At 48.7% G+C, this 9,781-nt stretch overlaps 2 protein-coding genes across 2 annotated transcripts; both read left to right on the top strand.

The window, feature by feature from the left end:
- Nucleotides 1-269: 269 nt before the first annotated feature.
- LOC125549015 lies at nucleotides 270-881 on the top strand. The gene has a single exon (XM_048712519.1). The coding sequence runs from the start codon at nucleotides 336-338 to the stop codon at nucleotides 570-572; it is 237 nt and encodes a 78-aa protein (XP_048568476.1). The 5' UTR covers nucleotides 270-335; the 3' UTR covers nucleotides 573-881.
- A 7,449-nt stretch (nucleotides 882-8,330) lies between these two features.
- LOC125549014 lies at nucleotides 8,331-9,225 on the top strand. The gene is made up of 2 exons (XM_048712518.1): nucleotides 8,331-8,458; nucleotides 8,563-9,225. Exons 1-2 carry the CDS (start codon nucleotides 8,395-8,397, stop codon nucleotides 8,958-8,960), a joined length of 462 nt encoding a protein of 153 aa, XP_048568475.1. The 5' UTR covers nucleotides 8,331-8,394; the 3' UTR covers nucleotides 8,961-9,225.
- Nucleotides 9,226-9,781: the final 556 nt, after the last annotated feature.

The following is a 9,781-nucleotide window of genomic DNA, read 5'->3' as shown; positions in this document are numbered from 1 at the left end:
AGTTAGTGGGGGCTAGCTATTTAGATATAAAAGATTACTGTGTGAGCCTATAAGCACCCAAATGGTTAGTGTGCCTCTCAGCCTCAGGTTGAAGGCATGATCACCATGCAGTTCGCTCCTGATGAATGTAATTAGTGTGCCTCTCAGCCTCAATTGGTTAGCCAAGTTTAGCCAAGTTGTTCAACCACCACCCGTCTTGCCTTCTCCTATACCACTATAAATCCACAAGAACACCTCCTCCTTCCTCCACCCACCAGAGCTTGCGAATAATCCACCGCAATAAACAAATAAACCCACCTCCATCCGCGCAATCTCTCAATCTTCCACAGGCATCAATGGCGGGCGCAAGGAACAACGAGCTGCGCATGACCCTGCTCGGCCTGGCCCTGCTGGGGCTCTTGCTGCTGAGCCACACCGCGGCGCCGGTGGAAGCCGCCGCGGGCGTGCAGGAGAACATCTTCTCCGTGAACAGCGTCGGCGGCCGCAGTCTCAAAAGCTTCAGCATGAACACCGCCGAGAGCGGCGAGGTCGCCAAGGGGGGGAATGCCAAACCCGCCGCCGGCGACTTCTGATCGACGACCCTCCATCCGCCGTTGTCGAGTATTAGTTAAATAATTTATCCTCCGGCTACCCCGTGCTTGTGCATGCATGCGTGCATGGCTCCTGCGGTGGGCGCGCAGGATCGATCGCATCGGCCGGCCGCCCGGAGCTCCTGCATGCACGCGCGCGAATGCTGCCTCGTTTGATTAGGTATTATGATTTTTGTTTGTGTGTGTAATTTGGATGTGCAGATGCAGTGCGTGTGCTGCACCCATCCGTTGTGTTCTTCAGTGTAAGGGCCGTCTGTTCGTTTGTACATGGCCTCACTGATCATTATGAAAGTTATTATTATATTACTAGTATTTTTTAAACCAATGGACCGTAAGAGCATGGTTAATAGAAGAGCCGGCAACGGGCTCTATACGAATGCCAGGTCACTTGTAGCCACCAAGAAAGAACTCTCGTATAATAAAGTTGGTTGTAGGCATTAGCTATAGTAATTAATGTCTACATGCATGGCAGAGAGAAAAATGCAATTGATTGGAGAGGAGGAAGCTGCGCTAGCTTTAAGCCCTTGCATGCAATTTCTTTGTCTCGAGCCTTGCGCTGCAACCGGCGACTCACGAAGCGCCCGCTCCCTTCTCTCTCCTGTATTCTCTTCCCTCCAGCTAGACTTTATCTGAGGTGGAACGGCTTGTAGCCAGCTGACTAGGCGCTATTATACTTGCTCTAAGTGGTCGTTTGATCTACCGACGTAACAAGGTGGCCTTGCTTTCTGCTCCTTCCATTTTTAAATACAAGCACTCCAATGGTTGTAAGATAGTTGTTGGTAGACTTTGCCACATAGAATTTTTGATGATATGTCATACAATAAATGAGGAAAGAGAGGAAAGTTGTATGTACATGAACCAACACCCATTGCACAAGCTCCAATGTAGAATGAGAGAGCATCTCATTTATTATCTCGCATCCTATTAGGCAAACTAGATACAACCCATTGGAGTTGTTGTATGTTAAGGTGTTGATTGATGACATAGCATATTTTACCAACAAGCTAACATACAAATTATTGGAGATGCCCTTAGAAATTTCAATACGAACTACATACGGGTCAAGGATGAACTAAGACAAAAATGCCCTGGTGTCCATAGGGAATACTATCACATATGCATGTATATCAAGTAATGCTATATTACCAATTAAAAAAGGTAATGTGTTATTACAATGCTTAAAGATTATAATTAAATTTCAGCAATTAAAAATGTTGGACGACAAAAGGCTTATCATGACGGTTAAATATTTCTTTCTGTTTGAGATAATATATAGCTGATTGTATACTGTATAACAATAATAGAGCATAAAAGACTCCAAACTGTGGAAACGGAGATGATTTGTAAAATTGAAAAATTACTCCAAAACTGAAAATTCCCAGTAATACAATTTGTAAATAGATGTGAACCGCCGTAAAATTTCAAATAGATGTGAATTACTCCAAAATAAGAAAATCACAATAATCCAATTGGAAGGCAAAAATGGAGAGATGAGCACGTTGCCTTGCCATAATGTCTTGACCGATCTAGGCAACCCCGGCATGCCGCGGTGAGATGGCGAGTTGCGAGTTGGCGAACAGGATGAATCAGACCGGGGAGGCGAGAAATCAGCAGGCAACAACAGGCGCACGACACACGTCGATTCAATCAATCAGATTGGTCAATTGATCTTTTTTTTTGGCATATTTTCTTCTCTTTTTTTTGAGAAAATTTTGAGGCATAATTGATCAATTGATCTTGTGTGCTTCACGTATTGCTTAACCACATGGGCCGTCAGATGGGCTTGTGCCTGCGCGCCAGTGTCCTGTGACACTGGTGGGGTGCACGAAGGTCCACCCCTGATATAGATGTATATAGACATATTTCAGACTGTAAATTTATTTATTTTGCTTCATATGTAGTTTAAATTAGAATTTCTAAATGGTCTTATATTTAGGAACGAAGGGAGTAGTTCCATGGGCAACATAATGAACAATCCTAAACTTTTTGACTTCGGGCTAGCAAAAGTATTCACGTAAGTAACGCATGAAAATTATTACGTCATTTCAGCGGCTTCATTACTCCCTTAAATGCTTCCAAGGGCCTAGTCTCTAGCAAGTCCGATGTGTTCATCTTAGTGTTTTAATATTTGAGATACTTAGCGGGATAAGAAAGTATGGTAGCCGTCAATGTTAGTTCAACTAGCTGCATTCGCTTGTACTCATAGAAAAACAGATTATGCACCGTATTGGGGTCAAGCACTTTCTCAAGGAAGGGGGAATGTTAACACTTCTACTTCGAGTACTCGTGCCTCGATTACGACACAAGGTTGACATCGGCTCATGAGATAGACCTAGGAAAAATATGAATTCAATTTCCCCAATCATGCACATGGATAAGTCAGAAGACAGTTTCAGAGGGATAGGATTCTTGATCGGGCCAAGCCGGCATAACATTTAGTAGTTCGCTTTACTTTCCCTTCCGAAGCACGCACATTCGAGTTCAGTATGGGTGCACTGAGCGCTTAGGACCACTCAGCTGCATACATCACTACACTTCCATTTGACACCTATTTAAATAGCTCATCTCGCCGCTACCTTATCATATTTCCATACTTCTGTCGCTCCATCCCCATCCGGGTGGGGAACCCGTCGATGTGTCAGCTGACACGGCCTCTTTTTGATCCTCATTGCCTTGTAAAGGAGGGTCAAATGCTTGGAAACTAGCATAACTCTTGCACAGAATGAACCTTACCATCAGTCACAATGAGAAGCACTAGGGGGGGGGGGGGGGCTGGAAAAAGGAAAAAACACAACCAACAATTCATATCAAAATCAACCATTTATCATATAAAACAGGAATCTTCATTCTAATTTGATTAGCCACCCCCCCCCCCCCCCCCCCCCCCCCCCCCCTCGCCCCTCGAGTCGTATACTTTCTGATCACTCTCATATGCTGGTTAGTTTTCTTTTAAACGTTATATCATTGCAGGTCCTCGTCCTTCGGGTTGAAGGAGATGTGTACTCGACTTCCTTTAATTAAATGGTTGCCCATAATAATATAGACGTATATAATGGTAACTTAACCAAAGTAATAGACTCGAACTCTTCCACGCCCCCTTGCCAGCGGTTTTAGAGTGAATCTATTAGAAGTTTCTCACAAATAAACTAACATGTTACTCCCTCCGTTCTACAATACAAGATGTTATTACAATCAATGTACTCATATATTGGTTGTAACAACATCTTATATTATGAAACAGAGGGAGTAGACGTTACTACAATATTGCTAAACCGCAAGACTATGTACCTGCTTGAGCCTAAGCACCCACCTTATTCTATATAAAGGTAGGTAATGAAGACGAAATCTTTGCTACTTGGTCCTTCCGTGTCAACACTATGCCCATATGTGGCGCAACTGCTAGATAATTTTAGTTTTTTTTTTAACACAGATAATTTTAGTTTCTATCTTGTGGTTATTGCTGAGCTGTTATAGAATAAATAATATGTTAGATGTCGTAAATGCATAATTTTAGTTGTTCCATATAGTGCATATTTTTCTCTCTAAACTATTGAAGAATTGGAATGTATGTTGCATTGTGGATGTAGCCAATCAAGACCATAGTTGTGATTGTGCATTCCGGTATACTTTATGAGAAATATGGTGAAATGATCGATTAAGTAAGATATATGAAAATGTTAATGTTATAAATGAATGTAAATTTGTAAGGTACTTTGTCTTCTTAAATAATATCAATCTAATGATTAAAGAGTGCCAACTACTGTTCCACATTTACAAGGGGAGGCGGACATACATACCACTTATTTAGCTATTTCATCTCTTTTTTCTTACCAGTTGAGTAAATGACAACGATTAGTGTGCCCCTCTACCTATGTTGGTTAGCTAGGTTCATCCATGGCTCGTGGATGGATAATCACATGTAATACGTATTCTTGGGCAACTTCTCGTGGTTCGTGGCATTCTAGCTCTGCAAAGCCATCCATAGGCACATGATTATTTTTTCTGACGCCATATAATTCTATGTGTTTCTCCTTCATTTTATTGGTATATCAACATATACACACGCTTATGCCGATGTAAGGAATTGCACATGGTATCAATTTTTATTGAGTGTTGGCCGTGCCTGAATGAACGGTGAAGCTTGTGTTGCCTGCCATCTACTCCCTCCATTCCAAATTACTTGTCGCAGGTATGGATGTATCTAAATGTATTTTAGTTCTAGATATATCCATTTCTACGACGAGTAAGTTGGAACGGAGGGAGTATATATAGAAGAAGGAAACATCAACTAAGGGTTGGTGTGCTATTCGATACTGCTGACTGAAACACTATCCTACACACATGGCACATGGAAGATCTTACTTCTTTATTATTCATCTTAAAGTGAGTTATTGACCAATCTTCTTTCTTAATTGTCTCCTACACTAAGTGCTTTAATTTGTGGCTTTAGGTTTTTGGTTCCTAACAGTCTTGCATTTTATCCTTAAGGTGGTACATGGCGAGGAGGGGGGTCTGGTGGCAGCGGATCTGGGGCTCTCCCCAGCCGCCCGCGGGGGCGACGTGAGGAGAGACACGAAGAGGCGCGAGGAGGGGCAGAGGAAGATGTGACGGAGGCGGAGAGACTCGTTGGCGGAGGAGATGCGAGACCTGACGCGGGCCTGCGAGTCGTGTTTATGTTTTTCACGTAGACCAATAGATCTATATATGTACTCTACTGTAATTATATGTGTCATGTGTATGTGTAGTTGTTAACTCTTAATCGGTCCAATCCGGCCCTTAGGTACGCAACCAAATGCCACGTGGTGCATCAGCCCAAACAGACAAGCAAACACGACTTCCCTAATGCAAGTAGCTCATATGTACCCTATCAAACTATTTCTACCATCCAACGCAGTATGTATCTAGTGGCGGATGTTCTCACGGGCCAACCTACGTTGTCCCCCCCCCCCCCCCCCCCCCCCCCAAGCCCAAGGATTTTTTAATGAAATACCCCTTAGCATTAGGCCCATGTGTGAGAAAAAAATCAGCCCAAAACACATATTCTTTGCCCCTAGCCCATGCCCCTCCCGGGCTTTGCGGGCGTCCGAACCACTACCACATCCACGTCTAACCACACTAGCCCACCCAAAACCCTTCTCCCTCTCCTGCGTGTGTACCCGCCTGGCGCCAGCTGCCTGCATTCATGACGTTGTAGAGTGACCACTCCGCAATGACGTCAGCCCAGAGCAGATGCTGACTTCTCACTGGCGCCGGCACTGAAGCGTCACGGGTCTTGAACCCCGCCACCATTCATGGAGACGGCAGATGGAGGACCTGGCCGCCGAGGCGGAATATAAAAGAAGTAAACGACAGCCGCCACGTAGGATAGGTTTAGGATCGGGCCGCTTTTTGTCCTAAGTGTTCAAAATGTAATGGATTTCATTTGGTTTGTATTTGTGTGAATTTCATTATGTAGTTGAAACCTGACTTGAAATATATGTAGGCAGCATTGGATGGTTGTCTTCCCACTCGTGTCTGTGGACGGATGCCAGAGCAAATTTGTGGGTCCGTGTTAGAAATGACCTTAGATCACTAAAACAGTGATCTAATAGATCTTATATATTTTTTTACACAGAGAGAGTATATGCATAAGAGCAACTCCAACGGGCCGACCCAAACGGACGGCGCTTTCGTTCACTTTTTGTCCGTTTGGGTCGGCCCGGCGGACACAAACGTCCGGCGCTATGTTTGGGTCGGCGCGAGCGCCCAACGCTGGCCCGTCTCATTTCGTCGGCGCGGCAAAAAAAATATTGCGAGCAGTTTGAAAATAAATACATGCATTTAATTAAACATAAAAGCCGGCCACGAAGGCCGACGAAAGTCCACATTACATTAATTAAAACACTAAAATCTAGACAACGCGCTGCCCTAGGCATCCTCGGCGGCGGCGGCGCCAGCGTCGGGACTGGTGAGGTCGATTAACGTCGGCGCAAGGCCGGCCCAGGGGAACGTCGTGTTCCAGACGGCGGTGATGTCGGGCTTTGCCGCCACTGCCTGGGCCTGGCGCGCCTCCTCTTCGGCCTCGTGCTCGAGCATCTGCAGACACTTGCCCTCCCGGCGCTCCCCGGCCAGCCGAACGCGGCGCCAGTGGTCGAGGTAGGCCGCCTCCTGCTTCTCCGCCGCCCCGAGCCAGATCGGCGGAGCGCTGACCCACTTGCGCACTACTCTGGTCCAGGAGTAGCGCTCGCGGTAGACCGGCTCCTCCGGCTCGGCTTTGGGCGGGGCCGGCGGGGCCACCGGCGGCACGACACAGTCGCCCGCCGCGGAGAGGGCCATGGCCTCTGCCATGGCAGCCTCGAAAACCGCCTCGTCCGCCTCCCTCCACCGCTCCTCCTCCTCGCTCTCCTTGATGGTCGCCTGGTAGGCGGCCTCGGTCTCCTGGTCCTCGTCGCGGACAACGAGCGCGGGCGACGGCAGGCTGTGATCGACGCCGCGGACGCCGCGTCGCCTCACCTCCTCGTGCTCGAAGGCGAACCATCGAGCCCAGTTGGGCGAGTCGACGACGAAGTGCGGGTCGGCACGCTGCTCCGACGTCAGCAACGCCCGCCGGCGCCGCACCTCCTCCGCATGGGCCCTCACCGTCCGCAACACCGCCGGCACTGGGATCCTCTCCGGATCCAAATGCTAGTCATGCGGCAGCGTCACGTCCGGGTACGGCAGAGGCACGCGGTGGTGCCAATGCCACTCGGCCTGGTGCAACGGCACGTTGATGCGCTGTCTCTGCCGGGGAGCACGTGTCGGCGTGGGGAGGGAGGGGGAATGGCGGGCGGGGGCTTTGCCCTTGCGGCTGCTGCCGATGCCGGACAAGAAACCCATGCTGGCGGTGGCTAGGGTTGTCGCCGGCGTGGGGGCAGGGGTGGCCAGATGGGGACGGGGGGCGAGTGGTAGTGGATGAGGACGGCCCCGCCGCACGCCCGGCTTAAAAAAGGACGGCCGCCGTCGCTGATGCGTGGGTCCAAAGTGGGCGGTCGTCATAAATTATGTTGACCGTGGCGGTTGGGTGGCTTCCAGGTGGGGACGCGGCGGGCGGCGAGGAGACGTGCGGCGCGTCCGCTTCGCGTCCGCGCCGACACATTCCAGGCGCAATTTTGGGACGGAAATGGGTCGGCGCGGACGCCGGGCGGACACGATTTGAGTTTGGGTCGGCGTGTTGGGCAGTCACTTTTGTTCGTGCCGACTCAAACGAACGCGGACGGATAAAATGGGTCACCTCATTGAAGTTGCTCTAGCATGACTTTTTTGCGTGCATCCACTCAGCTTATCCCAGTTGAGCCACGAATGGAGAGAGGCCAAAAACGATGCAATCTACCGAGCGTCTCCTGTCTACTGAATACATGGGCAGAGCGACAACCCCAGCAGTGCAGCAAACCTGTACTTAGCATGGTGGCATCTCAGGACCTTATGTCGCTGACTCACGCCAAGCCCTGCACTAAATTATTCAGATTAAGAACTGAACAAACTGAATCTAACTGAAACTAAATAAAGACAAAAGTGCAGTTAACTTGGCGTGAGGTTTGCAGCACCTAACGAGGCCTACCAGCCACTCCGCTCTACCCGGTCTCGAGGCAGAGGCACTACAACCAACTTGAACTCATACGTGCAACTACCCCACCTTTACATCCACATAAACCACCATAACCACCTCCATTCTTTGACTGCCTTCCCTTGCACTCCACACTTCCTCTCTCTATATAACAAAGACCAGACACCAAACTGAGGCACCCACGGCACACTTTCCCGCCTCGCCTCCTGAGAGCACTCCAGAATGACATCGATGATCAGCACGGACGATGGTGCTGCGACGAGCCATGTCGACGCTCCACTCCCAGGTAAGAGTGTGGATCTTTTGTACCTTCTCTCTCGCACAATTCTCTCGATCGTGCGCCCAAAGGATCGACATGATTCTGTCTGGTGCGCGCGTGCGTGCATGCAGTTACGACGAGGGATCACGGGGAGGCGGCGGATGTCGCCGGCAAGGGCGCCGCGTCCGCGGAAGAACAGGAGCAGGCGGCGGCGAGGCGCGACGTCTTCCTGCTGGCCGGGATCAGGAAGCTCATCAAGAGCTTCAGGAGCCTGTCCCACATCTTCGAGATGTACAAGGGCGAAGAGGAGGAGGACGACGACATCCAGATCGGGTTCCCGACGGACGTGGAGCACGTGGCCCACATCGGGCTGGACGGCTCCAGCAGCGTCGCCAGCCTCAGGGGGATGGACGGGGCCAGGGAGCTGCTCTCCCTCTCCACCAACATCTCCCTCCAGCAGTTCGAGTTCGCCATGGCATCCATCGCCGCGCATGACGACCGCAGCGCCGCCATAGCAGCTAGCCCGTAATAATTATTTACAGTGCTTAATTAATAACTGGGCCACAACTCGCGCCGCGCACGTACGTTCTACTAGTTCTTCTATCCCACTGGCGCTGTGTAGCCTACATGCTCTTCCCCGTTCCAGGCCAATGCTGGCAGCCACTACGCCAAAACAGCGATTGGCAGATGGTGTATATAATGTCACCTATGGAAATTTTTGTAATTTGAGACGCCAACTGCTTTGGTGTGGGACGTGAATGTACATGGTGTGTCACGCACGGAGATCTCGACCATTTTTTTATCTGCGAAAAAACAGCTTCCTTAGATTAACCTTTTTTTTTGGCAACAATTTTACTTACTTAATCGCCGCAAAAACATATATTACTTTTTTAACATCATATGTGGGACTTTTTTAGCTCAGATGGTTAGCCTGACATCAATAACCGAGGGTGGGGTGTTAAATTAAGAACTACTCAGTGGCAATGGCGGACCAAACATGGTCATGAGGATCGAGACAGCAACAAAAACTGCACACACACACACACACACACACACACACACACACACACACACACACACACACACACACACGCACACACACACACACATGAGTTTGCCAAATCAAATGGTCTATCAAGTGGCGTTTGAAGAAGCAAAACCCATTGTCAGGTCAATCAAAATTCGACAAATTTCATACATTTATTGTCAGGCGTTGCAGTAAATTAATCTAATGAAAAAAAAGCACATCAAAAATTACTTAAACCGCTGTAGTTCTTTACCTCTTCCCAAGAATTGAAAATCTCATCGATGGCTCTCGTTACTGTTGTCAATCTCCTTTCCATTATCGGG

The sequence above is a fragment of the Triticum urartu genome, chromosome 3, assembly GCF_003073215.2.
Source record: "Triticum urartu cultivar G1812 chromosome 3, Tu2.1, whole genome shotgun sequence".
NCBI classification, from domain to species: domain Eukaryota; kingdom Viridiplantae; phylum Streptophyta; class Magnoliopsida; order Poales; family Poaceae; genus Triticum; species Triticum urartu.
Note: the sequence above shows the minus strand (reverse complement) of the source record. Positions and strands in the feature narration are given on the sequence as shown.

What these genes read in the sequence shown, in the direction of transcription:
- LOC125549015 (XM_048712519.1), top strand. Translation starts at nt 336, where the DNA reads ATGGCGGGCGCAAGGAACAACGAGCTGCGCATGACCCTGCTCGGCCTG.
- LOC125549014 (XM_048712518.1), top strand. Translation starts at nt 8,395, where the DNA reads ATGACATCGATGATCAGCACGGACGATGGTGCTGCGACGAGCCATGTC. An exon ending in TGTCGACGCTCCACTCCCAG is followed by an intron (nt 8,459 to 8,562) that starts GTAAGAGTGTGG and finishes GCGTGCATGCAG; the next exon opens with TTACGACGAGGGATCACGGG.